At 49.1% G+C, this 22,284-nt stretch overlaps 2 protein-coding genes across 2 annotated transcripts in view; both read left to right on the forward strand.

The window, feature by feature from the left end:
* ASIC2 (acid sensing (proton gated) ion channel 2) overlaps positions 1-22,284 on the forward strand; it is an 845,339-nt gene that overhangs the window by 743,244 nt on the left and 79,811 nt on the right. The window lies entirely within an intron of this gene.
* On the forward strand, positions 20,824-21,368 carry LOC102258946 (60S acidic ribosomal protein P1). The gene has a single exon (XM_005877619.2). The coding sequence runs from the start codon at positions 20,977-20,979 to the stop codon at positions 21,316-21,318; it is 342 nt and encodes a 113-aa protein (XP_005877681.1). The 5' UTR covers positions 20,824-20,976; the 3' UTR covers positions 21,319-21,368.

Genomic DNA, 22,284 nt, shown 5'->3' on the forward strand with positions numbered 1-22,284 from the left:
GGTCGGAGTGTAGGCTTCTCCTGCGTCCTGCCACCCCTTTTCCTAGACCACCCCTCCATGTATCGTATGACCTAGTAGTTCTCCACTGGGCAGCGGGCAGAGCAAGTGTACCACTAAACCTGTGTGACCTTGAACGAGAACTCTACCCTCTGAACACCAGCTGTAAAATAAAGATAAAAAATAGCATCTACTCCCCAGGATTGCTATGAGTGTTAAAGAAGATGATATAAGAAATGACCCCCAGATGCAATGACATTCAATGGTAGACCCATTGATCAGCGCTGGCTCCCTTCTGCCCCTTGTGGAAACAAAAGGCACTGCAGCGGGGAAACCGCATTTACTAAGCAAACTCCTGTATGACGCACTTGACTTAACATCTTGGGCTGCAGAATTATGACTTGGCAGAGCCGTTGCTCTGGGACCATCATTCTAGAAATGAGAAAGCCACAACAAGAGGGCTTTCCAAGGTCACATATGAGTAAGTGGCAGAAATTAAAGCAGGAATGACTTCACTCTGGTTAACGAAAGAACGTCTTCTCATCCGTGATAAGACCGTGGAATGATTGATGACAGGTGGATGGGAGGCTGTGCTTTCCAAAGACGTTCCAAGAAGCAAATGAACATCTTTCCAGGAGGATTTGGACATTCACCTGGAGGTGAAGGATCAAATCTCCTGACATCTCCAGTTCTGGAATGTTCTGTGTGTGTGTGTGTCTCTCTCTGTGATTTCCTGAGCAGCAGGCAGGACATCTGTGCCAAAGAAATATGCACCTGTACTGGGCAGGTTGGTGGGAGGGAATATGTTGTCATGCTAGGAAATAAAACCCATTTTTCTTCGATTGCCGTCATTTCTCAGTAATTAACGGGATGCTAATGCCTTACATTAAGGTCCCTCCAACACCATGATTGAACTTTAATCAGGTGTGCGTGGAATTACGGGAAAACAGAATGGCAATCAGAAGCCGAAATGTCAGGAAAGCTGTGTGTCAGCTGCCAGCTCCCTAAACTTGAGTGAGAAGTTCATTAATACCTGAGAGCTGTCAGGGCTTCCTCAGAATTAATGACTGTGAACTTATTAATGCAGTTACATTAGAGTAATTAGCAAGCACCCAGCTCATTGTGGTGAACCCCATAGATTGCCTGGCAATGTGGAGGTATCCACAGGAAGTGCATCAAGACTACTGGGCTGGTCCCTAGTTCTTCAAAAATGGCTCCTTTCCAAGGACAGTGAGAAAGATGAAAAGAAAAAAAGGAAGAAATGGAAAGAGGCAAAATACAAAACAGATAGCTAATTAAGAGATGAATAAACTTTCATATATCAATATCAATGAAATAAAAAATTGAGACAATAGGATTCCATATTTTATTTAGCAAATCGGTAAAGATTTTTTTATTTTTTAATTAAATGTATCGGGGTGCCATGGTTAATAAAATTATAGAGGGTTCAAGTGTACATTTCTATGCTACATGATCTGTATATTGCATTGTGTGCCCACCACCCAAAGTCAAATCATCTTCCATTACCATATATTTCACCCCCTTTACCCTTTGCTATCCCCTGCCCCCTTCACTCTGGCAATCAGCACACTGTTGTCTGTGTCCATGAGTTTCAGTTTTATGTCCCACACAGGAGTGAAATTATATGGTTCTTAGCTTTTCCGGACTGACTTGTTTCACTTAGCGTAACATTCTCAAGGTTCATCCATGTTGTCACAAATGGAAGTATTTCATCTTTTCTTATGGCCGAGTAATATTACATTGTGTTTATGTATCATACCTTCTTTATCCACTCTTCCATCAAAGGGCACTTTGGTTGTTTCCATGTCTTGGCCAGCATGAATAATGCTGCAGTGAACATAGGGGTGCATATATCTTTGCAAATAATTGTTTTCAAATTTTTCGGGTAGCTACCCAGGAGAGGGATTGCTGGGTCATATGGCGACTCTATTCTTAATTTTTTGAGGAACCTCCATACTGTTTTCCACAGTGGCTGTACCCGTTTACATTTCACCAGCAGTGAATGAAGGTTCCTTTTTGGTAAAGTTTTTTTTTTTTTAATTTTAAAGCCAAATGCTGGTGAGATTGGAATAAGAAAGATACTCTTACAATAGATGTAGGAATAAAAATTGGTAGAAACTCTCTGGAACTTCCTATCAAAACATGAGTTTTCATTCATCCAAATATTCATGGAGCATCTACCATGTACAAAGCATGCGCCAGGGTTAGGCAGGCAGCCATAGACCAGAGAGAGCCTCTTCAACCAAGAATGAATGAGTAGCCAACTGCTACAACCATTCTGTGATGGGTACATCAATTATGGTTCACCTGTTGAATGGCTACATAATTTTGTGATGACTAAAAGCTCAATTTTAAAAAACAAGTTAATAGCATAGGGAAATGCCCATGTTATGATGCTAAATTTGAAAGGCAGGATAAACACTCTCAATGTACTAGTAGTTCTAGATGTGTTTAGAAAAAGGTGGCTGGAAAAATATCAAAACATTGTGGTTATTGCTGTGTTGGGATTACAGTGATTCTTATTTTCTCTTTTATATTTCTACTAGAGGCCTGATGCACAAAATTCGTGCAAGAATAGGCCTTCCTTCCCCCGGCTGCCGGCACCAGCTTCCCTCTGGCACCGGGGACCCGGTTTCCCTCGCAGCCCCAGCTTCATCTAGAAGGTTGTCCGGAAGGATGTCTGGAAGGACATCCGGTCTAATTAGCACATTACACTTTTATTATTTTTAGATAATTTCCATTTTGGCCGAGTAATATTCCATTGTGTATATGTATCATACCTTCTTTATCCACTCTTCTATTAAGATATTTTCCATTTTTCTACAAAACAAAGTGCCAATCTGATGCTGAAATGTCAAGAAAGATATGGGTCAGCTTCTTAATTTTTTATTATTACTACCTTATTATTAGTTTTATAATAAAAAACTACTGTTAGCCAGTATTTACTGAGGGCCGAGTAGGACATTGCTCTGAAAGATTTCAGACTTGGGTGTTTAATTCCCTCAATAAAGCAATCATGAAGGTACTATTATTATCCCCATTTTATAGATAAGAAAACTGAGGCACAGTAAGGGTAAGTACGTGGCACAGCCCTGGGAGTGGCAGAACTGGAGTTTGAACTCAGGCAGTTTGACCTCAGACCCAAGGACCAGAATCGTGACACGTTGTGTCAGTTGTGTGTTGGCATCTAGTGCACTGCTTGTAGTTCGCCCCAGTGGAGAGCAGGATGGTAAGACTGAACAAGACCCACATGTGACGCCAGGTGACCTTGATTTAAGTCCTAGTGACCTTGGGTAATTCACGTCTGCTTTTCTGAACCCCAGTGTCATCATCTGTGGAATGAGCTTAATAATCCCTGCCCTGGGCTACATAGGGAGTATGTGACATGTGTCAATGTTTCTTTACACAGTACGGCATTGTCTGCAAACATAAGGTCTGGTTATCTCCCCGCCAACCTCACGGGGCGGTGGGGCAGATGGAACGGCACAGCAGTCTGCAAGCATCCTGTAAACTGTGGGCGTCCTGTACGCTGACAAGTAATCGTTACTATTATTTCACGTTTCACGTATGTGTGGCTTTTCTGTTGACTTCGGTGAGAGGCCTGGCCCTAGTCTTGTCTCAGCACCTCCCCATCTGTTCAGTAGAAGGACCTGCAGAGTTCCCCCAACCTGGGCACTGCAGGGTTCCAGGTGAGCACACAGCCCTGGACATTCCGGGTCCTCCAATCTATGACGCAAACCAGTGCCCCAAGCAGGCAGCTGCCACTGGGAGAGAGACCCCACTGACTGAGCTGGATTCAGGTCCAGCTCTTGTTGAGAGCGTTTACTGGTAAAAGTGAGGATGGTGCCCTGTGCTCAGTCAACATGAATCCCTCCCTTCCCCTGCACACCAGCCGAGTCGAGCTGGCACTGGTCCTGGATTTGACTGTGGGGTCATTTTTGCTCATTAGAGAAATCATTAGCAACTCCTTCCTCAATCAAAACCTGTGGTGGAAATAACAGTGAGATTACGTTGCCTCCTCTGTGCCAGTACGCCACCATTTCTTTAGTACGATCCTGCTGTGTCTCATTAAATGTAATAAAAAAGTTACAGTGAATTGAAACGTGTCAGAGGACACACTTCCTGTGGCCCAGGCAGAGGTGTTTATTAGTGCAATCGCGTCGCGGTCCGTGGGATGTCATCAGCCCATCTGTCCTTCCAGCTGAACCCAGACGGTGTCTTTTATCAACAGTGAAAATTGTTTCTCCTTTCAGATCGGAGTTCATAGTTCCCCTGCATTTGCTAACTCATTTCAAATGTTTGCTTCAACTAGCTTCTCTGTCCTCTTACTTGCTTTTAAATGTGCCTCTTTTGGCGGGGGGGAGTCATTTTTACTGTTCACTTTATATATTCTGAAATACTTAAATTTCCTCAAATTCTCTACAGTGATACAAATAATAGCACTCCTCCCATCTACCCCATCCCTGTGATATTATCCAGTTCACCTAACCTTACCCAGGCTTGAGATGTTACCAAACCCTTACTTCAAATGGGAGATGCAAATTTTGCCCAGGCGTGGCTCAGTGGTTGAGCATCGACCTAGGATCCAGGAGGTCACTGTTCGATTCCCAGTCAGGGCACATGCCTGGGTTGTGGGCTTGATCCCCGGTGAGAGCCATACAGGAAGCAGCCAATCAATGATTCTCTCTCAACATTGATGTTTCTATCTCTCTCTCTCTCTCTCTATCCCCTCCTCTCTGAAATCAATAAAAATATTTCCTTCTAAATAAGTACATTTTCAGAGTAGGAGGTGGAGTTCTTTGAGAGACACCAAGGAGCAAAACAGAGAGAGCAGCAGTGAAAACAGGAGTCACCTGGACCCGTCAGTGGAGGACCCCCCTGGAGGGTCACAGGAGGGTCCCCAGGTTGGCTTTGCCAGTTGCCCCTGAGAGCCACTGAGTGGCCAGAGCTCCCAGCCGGTTAGCCTCACACCCTTGGAGTTTATCATGTAGACTTCTAGATCCTTCAAATGCCTCCTCCTCTCCCCTCCTTCCAACCTAGACCCGAGGTCGGCACACTGCGGCTCGCGAGCCACATGCGGCTCTTTGGCCCCTTGAGTATGGCTCTTCCTAAGCCTTAGGAGTACCCTAATTAAGTTAATAACAATGTACCTACCTATATAGTTTAAGTTTAAAAAATTTGGCTCTCAAAAGAAATTTCAATCGTTGTACTGTTGATATTTGGCTCTGTTGACTAATGAGTTTGCCAACCACTGGCCTAGACCAAGGCTACTCCAGGGAATCCAGCCAGAAGCTATGGTCCCGCAGGTGAGGACGCAGATGGGATGCAGTCTTCTTCGGAGGCACAGTCTTCTCCCAGCTCTGGGGGCGTGGCCTGGGCGCAGCATCCTCTGTCTGCCTTACCTGCATGGAACGTTCTTGTCTTAGTCCAGGTCCCTTTTTTTGGCTCTGAGCCAGCTAGGAGCTCCCGTTGTCTGGGAAATGTGGTCTGAATGTCACCTATTCAGATTCCGGAGCCACCTGTGTCACACTCTTTGATCATGGACAACTGAGTCCAGTGTCCACAGGGAAGGCCTAAAGGACAGAGCTCACCTCCCCCTTTGGCAGTCCTACAGCCAGCCAGGTAGAGCTTCAACCCCAGTTCTGCCACCTGGGTTATAGGACACAGCCCCTCCCTGACCCCTCCAAGTGTCAAGTTCCATTCTGTCTTATTGACATGATCCCTCCCGCCTTGTGGTTGTTGTGAGGATTGAATGATGGATGATGCTTTCAAAGTCCCAAACACAGAGTCCATGCCGGAGGTGCTCATTCAGTCCTTCAGTCCTTCATTCACTCCCCTGTGAGAGGGAAGATAGCTCTTCCTCTTTCCTCACTCAGGCGTGTCTCCTGGGATTCGTCTTTGACTCTGAGGAGGCATGATGGAAAGTTGAGCTTCCTGCACCTGCCTGGGGCCATAGAAGGATGTTTTTGAGACCAAATTAGAATGTGCTCGAGCAATTAAGACAGGGGATGCTAAGAGGGAGAACGGTTTAGAAAACACTGTTCTGTGCACTTTTTCCTGTACCTGCAGGTGAATCCGAGCTGGCCGTGCCTCTGGGTTGGCTGTGGCAGGAAGGAGGCCCACTGGGCTTGGCCTCTACACTTAGGGTACAGTTGCTGGAGACCAGTTCTCTGGGCAGGTCACCAGGAGGAGACAGCCTCCTTCGTACATGAGCTGACTGTTTCAGTCACAGGGTAAAAGGAGTAACCAGCATTTATTAGCCCCCTACTGTGTAGCAGCCACTTGACCATCATTACTTCACCAAATCCTCTCCAAACTCATTCAGAAAAATTCCAGGGAAAGAACTGATTGGTCCAGCTTAGGTCAGGTGGTGCCCACCTTGGAGCAACCACCTTGACTAAGAGAGCAGGGTCACATAAACAACTTCTGCCCAGGGGTAGTCAGTTCCCAGAGATTGGGGAAGTTCCTAGAAACAGAGATGGGTGGACAACCAGTGGGACCATATTACATCAGAGCATGTAGATTACGCTGGACAATGGAACCACACTGCACTTAATTGTTTCCCTGTTGGACATTTCTTATTGCTACTCTTTTGAGATTATGAATAATGCTTCAGTGTATTTCTTTGTGCATAAATATATTTTCCATAGTTAGAATTGTTTTCTTTATAGACCTTTCCAGATGTGGAATGTGGCTTAGAGTTTATGTGGGTCTTTAAAAATTAGATTATCCAAATACCAACACTGATTTTATAGCTGTTGCCATGGAAACTGTTTTTTCTGTTGCTAGGCAATTGGTAAAAAAAAAACAAAATTAGGTAGTGAAGACTAGTAAAAAGACACAGTCTGTCTATAGAGCCAACAATCTGGAGTTAGCTCAGCTTTTAACCGGCTTTGTGACCTTGAGCACATTGTTCAACCATTCTGACCATTCTCTGTTCTTCCAAAAATAGGACAAACATAGTTTTCCTAACTGGGTTATTTGGAGGAGTAGGAAGGATATGTAAAAAGTGAAACCAACCATTATGGGGCCTGAAATGTAGTAAGTTTTCTACAAATTGTACTTTTTATATTGTATCTTAAATGTTTTGATGGGTATAGTAATCACTTTTTATCATGAGATTAATGCAGGTCAAAATAGACCATTCACAGCCTCATAGAATTCAAGTCAAAATGTTGTCTACCTGAGATATCTCCATCTCAAAGAAAAGCTTTACCTAACTATCCAGCACCCATGAACTAGGAAAGGGTCAGAGGTCTAAGCTACCCCCCTGCACTGCTATCTCAGGGTCTGACTGCCACCAGGTAGCATGCTGGCAGGCCTTGGAGTCACACGAAATATGTAGAACTAATTATTTCTCCTCCCACTAGACAACATGCTTCTTCTCCCAGCCCAACACCAAGCCCTTATTGAGCTTCATAGTTTATATGTGGAAGAGGAAATGGAAGCACTTTTATTCCAAGGGTCAGAGAGACACAAGGCCCTGACCTTCAGGACCATGGACAGTGTATGAGTGTGTGTGTGTGTGTGTGTGTGTGTGTGTGTGTGTGTGTGGCCAAACACTTTATTATTTTTTTAAATTTGTCTTTATTGTTGAAAGTATTACAGGTGTCCCGTTTGTTTGTTTGTTTGTTTGTTCCATTGACCTCCTCCACACCACACCCACCCCTCCCAGGCCTTCACCATTCTATTTTCTGTGTCCATGGGCTATGCAGTTAATCACTCCTCACCCACCTCCCCACCGCCACCTTCCCTCTGAAATTCATCAGTCTGTTGGAGCCAGACACTTTAACCTGGCCACACTGACAGTATACACACCAGCAACTCAATGAGTTTACCACCTACAGAGAGTTTACACATATAGGATGGTCACCAAATCTGGGGACACGGATGAATAACCTAATCAATGGTTTATTGCTAGTAAATGATGATACATAATAAAATATCTATTTTTCTGGTGATGTCCAAAGAAAGACGAGGACAGTTCTACCTGAGTAAAGGGTGTAGTCATTGACTTTAGTCTTGAAAGATGGGGCCAAGTGGACTAGGAGGGAATGGACATTCCAGGCAAGAGAAGCAACATGTACAAAGATCCCACAAGGGCCCCAAGGCCCAGTACCAGTCTCTCTTGCTCTCGCTGTCCACCCAGAGAGACAGCCTGCCCTACATCTCTGAGGACTCCAGACTGGGTGTGAGTCCAGATTTTCCAGGCAGGAGTGTAATCCCTTATCAAAGGATATGGCTATCCTTTGAAGACAAAGAAAGGATCTATAAATGTTCAGAAGAAGCTGAGCGATAATAGGTTCATCTCTGCATGCTGGCTCTTAGCTCCCTATCTGGTTCGTGTGTGTTTTTCTTTCCACAACCGAATCCTCTGGGTGGAAATTCTAACCTGTAGACTCCATAGAAGGCTCAGTTAATGAGTTGGGTGTCCAACACCTGAGCATGTGCTCTCAAAGCCCACTTTTTGAGTCTTCACTTTATTTCATTGGCCTCCTCGTTCTCAAGATAAGCCTTACCATTCACTTCTTTGTTAATTTCTTTAATTAGTATTTACTGAGTGCTCAGTGTATGTGAAGCACGGTGAAAAGTCCCAAAGAGGCAACAGGGGAGCAAACTCCTTGTCCTGCCTTCATGGAGGAAACAAGTATTTATCAAATAATCTTATACCCATAGATACATACCAATAAGGCCTGGAAACAAGGAGTATTTTATTTTTAACAAACCGAGGAGGTAGAGTCATCTGTGTTTCTAGGCTTCATGGACACCCCATATAATTACAAACTGGGTTAAGAAAAAGCTCAGAAGTCTACGAGGTGCTTAACAGAATGACTTCGAATGAGGATTCTGGAATATTAGGGCCATTAGTGACGGAGCGTAGTGAGAATGGTAACATAGGTGGTTAGTAGCTGGGAGAAACCAAGGTCCTGACCTTCTAGTCCGGCTCCTTCTCTAGAGCTCAGAATATAAATTAGTGAATAAATTGAGATCCAAGAAGTAGTCATTGGGAGCTACCTCTATCTCTCCAGCACCCTCCTCTCCTCGCCTGGGAGCCAACTCTCCTACTCTCCTCTGTCTTCTGGGAAGCCCGACTCCAACCCCAAAGCGTTTGGGTCAAATCTGGGGTCGCAGGTCTAGCGCTAACCCATCTCAGAAGCTCCGCTTTAAACCCCGGTGTTTGCTCTGCACTTAAAGGAATGGAGGCCGCCAAGTGAGCATTTAGCAGGACGTTTCATGCTGCTTTTTCTTGCCAGGAAAACCTACCCCTCCTTCCTCTCCCCAGTTTTCCCCAGAGCAAAATAGAAATTATCTTAACTCTCTTTACTTAAAAACCAACAACCTGTAAAAGAAAGCTGGCTGCCTCTGTTATTACTGCTTACAAAGCGAAGGGCGGAGACCCAGGGCAATGGGAGTTTCAGGTCAGGGATAAGCAGGGCGCTCTAGACAGTCTCTGGGACAAAGGCCAGAAAGAGCCTCCACCCTTGGGGAGACTCGTAGTCCAGGTCACCTCATAGTCTGATGGGTAGAACACATTTCTGCCCTCATTGGGCCCCGGTCTGACAGGAGAGACGCAGCCCTGCCCCGGAGAATCCTAATCTGATGAGACAGGCAAAGCTCTGTCCAGAGAGAGTGCACAGTCCAGTGAGGGAGACAGGTGGCTGTCTTTCTTTGCAGATGAAAAGCTGCAGCTCAGAGCCATTGCCAAGCTCAGCACAGATCTATGGCCACAGAGCTCTGCAGGAGGCCACTGTGCTGATGTGCCCAAGCTTTGCAGCCCCACCCAGAGAGAAGGCTCTCCCCACCCCCATGGCCTGGCACCTGCCCCAGGCGAGCCCCATTCACGGGAGGCAGCCCTGGTGGGTGCAACAGCCAGCCCAGCAGGGTGTTAATAATGCACACCTCACAGAGCTGCTAATTAAACTTTAATGTCCTGCCCAGGACGCAGCGGGTCTCATGCAGGACAGGGCTCGGGCTCTGGGGAATTCAGCAGAAGTTTTGCAGCAGCTGCCAGGTTCTCAGAAGCAGGTCCTCCATGAGTGCAAACATGCCATGTGACGTGACACCCCCTTACACAAACCAAGGCAGGCCTCCAGCCCCTTGGGTGAAAGGAAGTTGTTTTTCTGAACCTGTTCAACGTGGCAGCTACGCTTTCTATATTAACTTACTTCCTGTAATCCTACCTGTAACCCTGAGATAACCACAGCCTAATTCCAAAGTTCCTGCTTTATCCCCTATTCCATGATGCCTCTTGGACGTACTCAAAAAATCCCCTGGAGTTGGGGGGAGTGGGAGGGAAACCATCCAGACACTAGGCATGTGAAAACCCTTCAGAGCATGCTCAGTGGACCCAAGTAGCTAAAGGGAAAGTTGAGTGTGCAATCTGGGAGGTTCAGACATAATAAAAAATAAGCCAGTGATCCTTAAGCATCAGGGCTCATAAGACTCACCAGGGAGTCTTACTTAAAACCCAGGTCAGCCTGACCGGTGTGGCTCAGTGGTAGAGCATCGACCTATAAACCAGGAGGTCACAGTTCGATTCCCAGTCAGAACACATGCCAGGGTTATAGGCTCGATCCTCAGTAGGGGGTGTGCAGGAAGCAGCCAATCAATGATTCTCTCTCATCATTGATGTTTCTATCTCCCTCTCCCTCTCCCTTCCTCTCTGAAATCAATAAAATATATTATACAAATAAATAAAACCCAGGTCAGCCTGGCCGGTGTGACTCAGTGGTTGAGTTTCAACCCATGAACCCAGAGGTCATGGTTTGATTCCCAGTCAGAGCGCATGCCCTGGTTGTGGGCTTGATTCCCAGTAGAGGGTGTGTAGGAGGCAGCCAATCAATGATGTTTCTCTCTCTCTCTCTCTCTCTCTCTCTCCCTAAAATCAGTAAAAACATATTTTAAAAATGAAGTCAGAGAGCGATGGCTTTGCGCGTGGCCCTGGCCTTCAGGGAAAGGTGATGGAAGAAGGCAAGAGCTTTGGGGGGACTCTGGCAGCTCAACAGCCATGAAAGGTTAAGCTGAACGGAGCCTGAGGGCTTGTCAAGTCCTCCACCCTCGCTTTCTAGGTGAGAAAAGTGAGGCCCAGCCATGAGAAGTCACCTGCCCAAGGCCTCTGGACTGGGGGCTTCTGACCCCCAGGCCACCACTCCTTCCAGCTGGGGGCATCTCTCCAACAGCCTGCACCGTCCCACTTACTAAATCCTCTCCAATCCTGGACTTGGAGGGGGAAGAGGCACCACATAAAATATGCAGTTTTTAAAATGTCAGGTCAGGAGAGCGTCTTAACATAATCCCAGGTGGAGGCATTAGCATGTGTGCCCCTCACACTGCCTGCCCAGGCCTGCGGACATGTCTAAAATCGGAAATGTTATTAGGAGCTGAGGTGATGGGGAGCCCGCCGAGGAGCGCACGGCTGAGAGGGGAGGCCGTGGCCCAGGCTGAAGGCGAGGGGCGGGCAGGGGCTGGAGCAAAGGGAAATCGCTTGGGGTTTTTCTCACCAGGAAGCACACAGGCGATATTCGAATTCTTGGCAAGAAGGAGCCTATTATTTGAGGAATCCAAAATGAAGGGCTCACTAGTGAATTCTGATCAGCCCTGCTCGCAAATTGCTGGGTGACATTGGGGACATCACCTTCTACCCCTCGATTTTCCTTATATGTAAAGTACATGTTTGGAGTTGGATGATCTCCAGAGCTCTCACCCCAGCTCTGACATTCTTTTTATGTCTCCCTTAAGCCACTGAGCAGTCCCTGAGCTAGTGCCTCCTAGAAAGGACATTCGGGCGAATGCTGGCTGCCTCGACACTCCCCCCCCCTCAGTGTTCCTCACTGATGCTTTACCTACACGTTGGCTCTGGCTCACCAGCCTCTATCTCGGCACCTCCCAACAAGCATACTGGCCTTCCTGGGGCCAGACCCTTGGCTCACCACCTCCCGGGACCTTCTGTCCCTGCCCTTGGAGCCTCTGCCCTGTACTGAGTCCCAGGCCCTGTGCCCTGAGGTGTATCAAGCACACATTTGTGCACAAGAATTCTCTGTTTCCCAGCAAAGTCCAAGTTGGGAGAGATGTTAGCATTCACCTAGTCCCGTGGTCGGCAAACTGCGGCTCGCAAGCCACATGCGGCTCTTTGGCCCCTTGAGTGTGGCTCTTCCTAAGCCTTAGGAGTACCCTAATTAAGTTAATAACAATGTACCTACCTATATAGTTTAAGTTTAAAAAATTTGGCTCTCAAAAGAAATTTCAGTCGTTGTACTGTTGATATTTGGCCCTGTTGACTAATGAGTTTGCCGACCACTGACCTAGTCCAACTCCCCTCCCACAGGAGTAATCCACATAGCCTGTCGTTTAGGCCACAAGGAAGTAGAAAAATGGGTAAGATTGGAAAAAGAGATGAGGGCCAATCTGCGGAAGGATTTTGTACGTTATCATGTCAGCCAGTGTCACCCAAAGAGAAGTCCATGGGACCATAATCCCATACAGCAGCCATGGATCCCATGGCGGCCTTGGAGGTCTGGCCAGGTAAGGAACCTGGGTAGGTGCTGCCAGGGCCCTCCTGCGGTCAGGCCCTTTCTGCAAACACCGATGACTGTCTGCCTGGGAGGTTCTCTGGGCACAAGGACGTCCCAGGCCTGAGCAGGAGGCACGTGGGAAGTGCTGGGGTTTTAACACTCCAGGGGCAGCTCTCAGCCCATGAGAAGTAGTGTGAGCAATGAATGGCCAGCTTCCTCCCCCTCTGGTATGACAGCCCTGTGGTGTGTTCTTCACCATCCCAGGAGGTCCCCTGGAGCCTAAACCCCAGTCACCACAGCAGGTTGCCTTCCTGCCCTGCCTCACTTCTTTACCTTCCTACTGGGGCTTCCTGGAGTCACTCCCAAGTATACCCCTACCTCTGGAAGGATCCAGCCCAAGACAGAAATGGTGTATAATCTGCCCCTCTTGCAGGTTCACAACGCATATTAAAGGCTCTGGCAGTCCTGCTAAATAAATAAATAAATGTTTAACTGTTTAGCCCAGCATGTCTAACCTATTGGCCACAGAGTGTTTACTTCCCTTAAGCATCTCATAGAAATCGTGTTTTCTTTGTAAAATGCTCTGCAGACAATTAGGCACAACTGGAGCCTTGCTTTATTTTTTTAAATATATTTTTATTGATTTCAGAGAGGGAGGGAGAAGGAGGGAGACAGAAACATCAACGATGAAAGTCATTGATTGTCTGCCTCCTGCAGGGCTCCCACTAGGGATCAAGCCCACAACCCGGGCATGTGCCCTTGACCGGAATTGAACCCGGGACCCTGCAGTCCACAGGCCAACGCTCTATCCACAGAGCCAAACCAGCTGGGGCCTGGAGCCTTGCTTTAGAAAGACTCAGTGGGCAATGGCTTGCCCGTGGTAGGAACATAACTGTTAGCAGTGTTAGCTGCATGCCACTTTTGTATGGGTGTTTTAAGACTCATACATTGTCACAGCCACCCTGTGATGGTGGACAGAGACAGTACTCTTATACTCACTCTACAGACAAGGAAACAGACTCAGTGAGACTGAGGGACGTGCTCTAGAGCTAGTAAGTGGCAGACTCAGGACTGCTGACTCCATGCCCCTTTACAATGGATATCCTAGTGAGCAGCAGGACTAGCAATAGCATCCATGTCCCCATCTTCCTAGTCGGTGAGGGTTCCTGTGGGTGAGCAAGGGCTGTATGAATGCGAAGGGAAATGGGAGGAAAGTGGCAAGGCTACGGTGGGCACCCTCTATAGGAGTCATGTCCCTCGTTCTGATCCTGGTGCCCTCACACACACACACACACACACACACACACACACGGATCACCTCACATTTGCTATCAATGGCCTGAAATCACTCTCAAGGGATGTTTTACAGGGCCTGGGTCAGCTGGAGACTTAACCAACACACAACACTTTATTCACACACATGTCCATGGATTTCCAGACGGGCATGCCCTCAGATACATATATTCAAGCGTGCGTACACATGCCGGCATCCATATAACATTTAATTCACTTTATTGTTATTACCATTCTAGACCTCTGGACTGTATGACCCACAAGGGTAAGGGCTGAGACGCTCTCTTTCAGCATGAGAACCCCAGAGGCAAGCACAGCGTCCATCAGACAGCAGGCACTCCATAACTATGTGGGATAAATGGATGCATCACCCGCAAGTATGCAAGTTGCACTTTTGTAGCAAACGAGAGTCACACACACAGATACTGGGTGGGGCAAAAGTAGGTTTCCAGTTGTGAGTACGTGACACACAGAGTTTATTCTTCTATTTTTCTTGATTAATTATTGTATTACTTTCCTTATGAACAATTTTAAACCTACTTTTGCCCCACCCTGTACAAGCCCACAGACCGCCCCCCGTACGAGCATGCAAACACACGTGTACATGGGAACACACCTATGTGCAGACCCCAGTGCCCCGTCCAGAGCCCAAGGTCGGGACGTGGACATCACGCCCACAGACAGGAGAGCCCCAGCAGCCTCACTTAGCTCTCTGTCGATCTGCCCCAATTATAGTTGAAATAAAATGTGTCACAGCTGCTTCACTGCAGACCAACAGAGACGTGGAGGGAAAGGGAGAAATATCGGCCCAGCTTGCATTCTGGCTCACTGGTTTGGGGGAGCTTAAGGCATAAACGAGTTTGAATTTAATTGACTTTTTTATTGGGCTTTAATTCACTGGTACTTTTCCAGAGACTGACTCTGGCAGACAGATGCAGGGTGGGGACTGCCAGCTCCCCTTGCACTCCTCCCCTCTCCCCTCCGCACCCTCAGGCCTGTGCTACACCACTTCTGCACACAGCAGCACCCCATGACAACTGAGGAGCCGTCAGTGCCTGGCCCCTGACCGGCCCCCATCTTCTGCCCCTTCTCATCAGTCTCTCTCATCATAGCTCCCTTCCCCCCAAAGGCATTTCAATTTAATGCAATAACATTGATTGAAAGCTTGCTCTACACCAGGCCCTGTGCCGGGTGCAGGGATATGGAGATGAACAAGAACAAATCTCTGCCCTCTGGGAGCCTGAAATCAAATGGAGAGATCCACAATGTAACAGCTACCAAAAATTAACCCGCGAACATGGTCCAGTGAGGCACAGTGTTTGGGTAAGGCTGCTTCCACTTCCTCTGGGAGGGGTGAAGAGTTTGCCAGGCAGGGTACTCCAGGAAGGGTGTGCCAGGCAGGTGGAACAGCAGGTGCAAAGGCCCGGAGGCTGGGAGGGTATCCAGGCATTTGCCAGAGGTCCCTGTGTTGGGGTGGAGAAGGGAAGACAGGGTGCCCATGAGGGCAGTGGGGCTCAGAGGAGTGACCTCCAGCCCAGAAGGTCATTCCTGTCCCACCTTTGCCACTCACTGGCAGTGCGACTCTGGGCAAGTCATTGTCCTTCTCGGAGTCGCAGCATCTTCATCTGAAACATGAAGAGTTTGAACTCATTGAGCTCAAAGAGCTTCTCTCATCCGAGGGCCTTTTTACCTTCATTGAGGTGACACTGCTCTGCTCTTCTAAGTCCCTGACTTGGTTGGTGATGGTTGGAGTGAGTTTGAAAGAAGCCAGCCACAGAGAGTCCAGTGGGGAGCTGTGGTGGCCTGAGACTCCGAGGGTCTTGCAGAGTGATGGGGGGTGCCTGTCCTCCTCTTGGGGCAAGGAATGCACTGGAACGCCCCAGAGGAGTGGGAGAGCAAGGCCAGCGTGGGCGCAACACGGGCGAGGTGCCCTCAACGCAGGCAGGTAACCTGGGCTGCACTTTAAAGTTTTACCATCCAGACTCATCCGGATGTTTGAAATGTCAGTGTTTCAAAGGATGAACTTTAGTACCTGGGAGATTTTCTCATTGCATGATATACAGGAGGCATGACTAAAAGTGGGGACATACTTTGCAAAACAATAAAGCCCTGTGCATGTATAAACATTCACCTTTGGTATGAGGTGACCCTATATACCCATTTGCCCTGGATAGTGCCAGCGTATGCCTTTCACTCTCAAAACGGAGATGAACAAGAACAAATTTCAAAAGTGTCCTCAGCCCGGCCAGCGTGGCTCCGTGGTTGAGCGTCCACCTATGAACCAGGAGGTCACGGTTCGATTCCTGGTCAGGGCACATGCCTGGGTTGCAGGCTCGATCCCCAGTAGGGGGCGTACAGGAGGCAGCCGGTCAGTAATTCTCTCTCGTCATTGATGTTTCTCTCTCTCCCTCTCCCTTCTTCCCTGAAATCAATAAAAAAAAAACATTTAAAGTAGCTTCATTGGGGCAATAAGGCTATAATCACCCTGACCATTAAGCTTTTGAGGGTGGTTTGAGAGCAGGGGAGCGTCGGTGTGCACTAGGGAAACAGCAGGCTCTGGTATGGCACTGCACTGGGTGTCGATCCCAGACCGTGGGTGCCTGACTGAGCTCAGCTTTCCTGTCTGAAAAATGGGGGTCTTTCCACCTTCCATAGGAGTTGCTCAGAGAAGCAAAGGAGGTGCGGCATTAAGTACCTAACACGCTACATTCTCAGTGTGTGTTCCCTCGCCTCTGGCAATCCCACAGTGCTCGGTGCTGGCACAGAGGAGCTGGGGTGTTGAATGCACAAACAAATGGATGCGTTAGTCAAGCGCCGAAGCAGAAGTGGGGGCTCGTCTCTGCACCCCAGTTCCCTCTTCTGTTGAATGAGCCGAGACATTCTGAGGATTCTGTGGCTCCTCTATCGTGGGTGGAGGGTTCGTTTCTTTTTCCAGCCCCACCCAGTGCCTTCTCAGAGTCGTTGTATTGATTTTTCTCCGTACTTTTGCTCTTCCTCTTTTAACCACCATTCAGTTTTTTTGTCCTTTCTTTCTATCTTGTTGTTGGTGGTGATGGGGCCAAGGGCGGGTCTTCATCTTTGTTTCAGTGCCTCTCCTGGAAGATCGATAGAGACCGTACCCTGCCTTTGTATTTCCCAGAGTCCCTCACTGCTTCCTGAACCGCCTCAGGGCAGCGGTACACGTGGGTACACTCGGTACACGTGGACTTAGAATCTGTGGATCTGTGTTTGGATCCTGGCCCTGCTTCTGGGCTGAGTTTGGGGTGATCATTTGCTTGTGGTGGAAGGCCCTGTGACCTCCCAGAGTCTGTTTCCCACCCCTAAATGGGGCATAATAACACGTCAGACCAGTATGAGGGTGAAATGCATACTATGGAAGCTGTCTTGGCCATACTTGGCCTTCACCCAGCACCAAGGACTCCACAGTCTGGCTCCACCCACCTTTCCCATCTCATCCACTGCTTTCTTCCCCTCAAACCCCGCCTGCAGGCTCACTGCTCCCAGCGCACCCCTTCGTCCCCTCCACGCATGCCTCTATCTCTAACGTGCTGTTCCCTCTGCCCCTCTCCACCTTGGTGTCCTGAAACCCTCCTCCTCCACCAGCCACGGCGCAAAGCCCAGCCCTTCCCAAAGCCCCTTCGGATCCTTCAGGTCAGAACTGGCCACTTCTCTCTGAGTCTCCCCAGTGTGTCTAACTGGCCCCCCACTTACCACATGCTGCTACTGTTCATTGTGCCTATTTGCTTACTCTCCCGTCCCCCAAAGGGACCATGGGGCCCTTGAGGGGGAGCCTTATCTTATTCATCTGTGTATCATTGACCTTAGAAAGTTTGTGAAACGAGGTAGGGCATGAGCAAATAAATTTAAATTTTGGTCATGATTCTAGTTTCATCTCCATGATGAACTGAGCCAATGCAAACCTATCTTCCACTAATGCACCCAGACATGCAGAACAAAGTGAAATTTTTAAAAAATGTTAGTTCAGAGCCAAGCTCAGAGAAAGGGAAATGCCAAGTATCAGGAATGAGAGGCCCTGAAAACCCAAGCCCGCATGAAGCCAGGACCCAGGAGTAGCCCTGTGCGTATAGATGTGTGTGTGCCTTTGTGTGTGTGTGTGTTCCTGTGTGTGCATGTGTGCCTGTGTGTTCACATGTGCCTGTGTGTGTGCATGCATGTGTGTAGTGCTCTGCTCAGTTCAGATAAATGACCTGAATGCGTCTGTGTACAAGTCCCTAGCTGGACACAGGGGACCTGGCCCACTGTCCCCTCCCTCTACTCGAATGCAGAGTGCATCCTCAGGAGGGCAGAGACCCTTGGGGACAGTGTCACTGCTGCTCTGAACACCTTCTCCATCCTGTCCTGTTTAGCCTCATGACAGCCTTGTACGGTGGAGGGTATTTCAAGGACACACTGAGGCCGGGGAAGTTAACTTAGTCCCCGACTCGGGGCGCATCCAGTATTTGAAGCAGGCATTCTGACTGTGAACCTGTGAGTTTAAGTGAGTTTACATAACCTCGTGCCACGCAGTAGGTGCGCAAACACATTTGTTGAATGAAAACTGGAATAAGTGGCCAGGAGAAGCTCACAGAGCCTTTAGGATGCTATCTATGGTCAGGGCCGGGTCTGGCATCACGGGAGGAGAGGGCCCAGCATCCAGCCCAGCTCTCCGTAGAGGGCGCCAACTTTAAAGTCAATGGATCCCCTGGCCTGTAGCTTCTGGGAGATGGTTTCTCCCATCTCGGGATGATTGCATCTGGCCTCATTTCCTCCGAGGCTCCTCTTGATTTTTTTTCCCCTCCCCGCTGTGCATCTGGCTCTAATTCCCTTCCCGGGTCTCATTTGGTGGTTACCACTTACTTTCTAAAATGCGCCATTAGGCATCTGATGTATAGTATGTTCGGTAGGTGGCCATGCTGGTGCTCCGAACCGTTTGGGGAAATAAAGAGGCCACCGCCATCTGCTGGGAGCGCTGCCTGCTGCCAGGGGTGCCAGCAGGCCTCTTGGGTCTCTATGGGCCCAGCTGGGGGAAGGCGGGCTGTCCCCCCATCCTCACAGCCCCCCTTCCAGGGACATAAGCCCCGGAGTAGACAGCCTGCCGACCGCCCCTGTCTCCACACACAGCTTGAACATCAGAGCTGGAGACAGAGAGATGAAAGAGATGCCTTTCCTACGCTTGCGGCTTCACTGTGTGTGACCCAGGGCCTGGTCCAGACTAGCTCAGGGTCGGTGGGGGTGGGGGGGAGGTCACAGCTGCAGCCGAGTGGGTCCGGGGGCGGTGAGGGCCACCAGGGGGAAACTGTGCCTTTGCAACGTGGACACACACCTCTCCAGCACCATGTACCTCTATGAGCCATGGGAATGACCTGGGGCACAAGGGCCCAGAGGTCACACATCAGAATTGCTTGGGATTCCTCTAGAATCCTGGACTTTTATCAATGGAAGGATCTTTTGTCGATTTTTTTCCCTGTCTTTTAAGCCAGGCTGACCCATTCAGACACCCCTCCCCTAGCCATGGCCCAGAATTGGGGCCCTCCAGTGGGGGCTGCTGTTATGGGAGGTCTTGTCCACTTGCTAAAGTTCTACTTTGAAGACGCTGGCTCAGGGACCGTGCAGATGTACTCGCTTTATGCAGCCTGGGAACAGCTAAGTTGTGTGCAAATTTATCTTTCTTCATAAAACAAATTGCAGCGTAATGTCTTGCAGGCATTCTCTTTTCATTTAAATTATTTATTCAGCAAACTTCATGGAGTACCTATGCTAAGCTAGTCTCTGCATAGAGCACTTGGGTAAACAGGACATAATCCCACGGTTTGGGGATGGAGCCAGGATAGACTCACCGCGCAGGACTGGCTCTCGCCCACCCAGTCATTTGCAACGTTGGCACCTCTAGTGCGGAGGGGTCCCTGGCCCTGGGTGCTAAACTCTCCTCAGGGATAGTCCAAATTCAGTGGGCACAGTAGCTGCTCCCTTGTCTCAACACAAAACAGCTCTGCAGGGCCACCCATCCCCGAGGGTGTGACTATCCCCTTTCCTCAGATGAGGCATCAGAAGTTTAGGGAACTTAAGTCACCAGCCCAAGCTCACGTGGCTCGGGCCGGGTGGGACCGGGATCCCCACTTGGATCTGTCCCAGTAAAAAGCCTGCAATCTCTCTTCACCTCGTGATGCCTCTGCAAGTCACTCACCCTCTCTGAGCCTCAGTTTTCTCACCTGCAAATGGGACAATAGAGTCTACGTTGCAAGCTTGTTGTGAAGTCAGTGGTCCTTTTCATCACAGCTGTCTCTACCCCTTCCTGTCTGCATCTGGCTTTGTGGCCCAGACTAGGGTGAGGCAAGCGAGGCGCACCCCTGCATGCTGTGTATTGCCAGGAGGGTGCAACATTTAAGGAGGCGCTCCCTCTCCAGTGAGTGTGAGTGCAGCCCCCAGAAGTGAGGGTCTCCTTAAATTCCTCTCCCTGGGCACCTCACCTGCCTCCTCCTGGTCCAAGCCCTGACTTGGAGGTGAGGAGGTGCAAGTGGGGCTGGGGGAGTGTGGAGGGGACAGGAAAGGCAGGCCGTGTGCCACGCTGGTGTACAAGCAGGAGCTGACAGCAGGCCCTGCTGCGGAGGCACACGGCTCCCCCGCTGCAAAGGGCGGACCTTGTCCTGGAATTCTTCCCCAAGAGCTGAGTTCTATACATCGATGGGCATATGTCAATGATGGTCTCACAGCTGCTCTGCCCGGACAGCTCATGTGGCACCTGAGAGCAGTGTCCACATCCTAGTTATCTTTGTATTCCCTGAACCTAGCCGGGTATTAGACATGGGATGCTTGCTCCTTAGATGGTGAATGAATTAAAGAATGCTTTGTCTTTCATTTTGCAAACCTTTCATCATCTTAGGCCCTTTGAAACATTGGTCATCAGTCCTGAAACTGTGGTACAAGGAAAATTACTCTCCTGGGAGGCCAGGCCAGCAATCTGAGGCAGGAAGGCATAGGGACACTCAACCAATATTAGCCCGATTTTAAAAGCTAGTAAATGAGCCCTCTCCCCCGCTGCCGGTAAGGTGCTCGGTTCTTCCCAGGGAGCTAAGGCCGCGTTGGGGTGAGGCCCTCACTTCATCCGGCGACTAGCACCGCTCCCGGCAGCGCTCGCCCAGCACTCGCCCTCGCCATGGCCTCAGTCTCAGAGCTCGCCTGCATCTACTCAGCCCTGATCCTGCACGACAATGAAGTGATGGTGACGGAGGGCAAGATCAATGCCCTCATTAAAGCAGCTGGTGTAAATGGTGAACCTTTCTGGCCAGGCTTGCTTGCAAAGGCTCTGGCCAATGTCAACATTGGGAGTCTTGTCTGCAATGTAGAGGCTGGTGGACCTGCCCCTGCAGCTAGTGCTGCACCAGCAGGAGGTCCTGCCCCCTCCACCGCTGCTGCCCCAGCTGAGAAGAAAGTGGAAGCAAAGAAAGAAGAATCTAAGGAGTCTGATGATGACATGGGCTTTGGTCTTTTTGACTAAACTGGCTCTTTTGTAACACAGCCAATAAAAGCTGACCTCTGTTAAAAAAATAAATAAATAAATAAAATTTAAAAAAAAATAAAAGCTAGCAAATGACAGAAACAGGATTTGATTCCAAAGGTTACACTTGCTCCACTCTAGTGCAGGGCCCAAGTCTGAAAGAAAAAGAAAGAAAGAAAGAAAGAAAGAAAGAAAGAAAGAAAGAAAGAAAGAAAGAAAGAAAGAAAGGAAGGAAGGAAGGAAGGAAAGAAAGAAAGAAAGAAAGAAAGAAAGAAAGAAAGAAAGAAAGAAAGAAAAAGAAAGAAAGAAAAAAAGACACACACACACACAAACACACTGGAGGCCCAGTGCACAAATTCATGCACAGGTGGGGTCCCTCGGCCTGGCCAGTGATCGAGGCCAATCAGGGCCATCTTGCCCAGTCCTGATCAGGGACGATGGGGCCAGTGGCAGGAGAGGGAACATGGGAGGGCTCCAGGGCATGTCCAGCCTTCTTGCCCAGTCCTAATCAGCTGGACTCCAGCAGCAAGCTAACCTACCTGTCAGAGCGTCTGCCCCCTGGTGGTCAGTGCGCATCATAGCGACTGGTTGAGCGGTCGACCAAACGGTTGACCCATCAGTCGGACACTTAGCATATTATGCTTTTACTAGAGGCCCAGTGCACGAAATTCGTGCATGGGGAAGGGGAGGCAGGGGGAGAGGGGGTCCCTCAGACCTGCCTGCACCCTCTCGCAATCTGGGACCCCTCAGGGGATGTCTAACTGCCAGTTTAGGCCCAATCCCACAGGGATCCCTCTCGCAATCCGGGACCGCTGGCTCCTAACTGCTCGCCTGCCTGCCTGCCTGCCTGATCGCCCCTAACCACTCTGCCTGCCTGTCTGATGCCCCTAACTGCTCGTCTGCCTGCCTGATCGCCCCTAACTGCCTCTGCCTCGGCCCCTACCACTGTGGCTTCTTCCGGAAGGA

This window comes from Myotis brandtii, unplaced genomic scaffold (genome assembly GCF_000412655.1).
Source record: "Myotis brandtii unplaced genomic scaffold, ASM41265v1 scaffold523, whole genome shotgun sequence".
Lineage (NCBI taxonomy): Eukaryota > Metazoa > Chordata > Mammalia > Chiroptera > Vespertilionidae > Myotis > Myotis brandtii.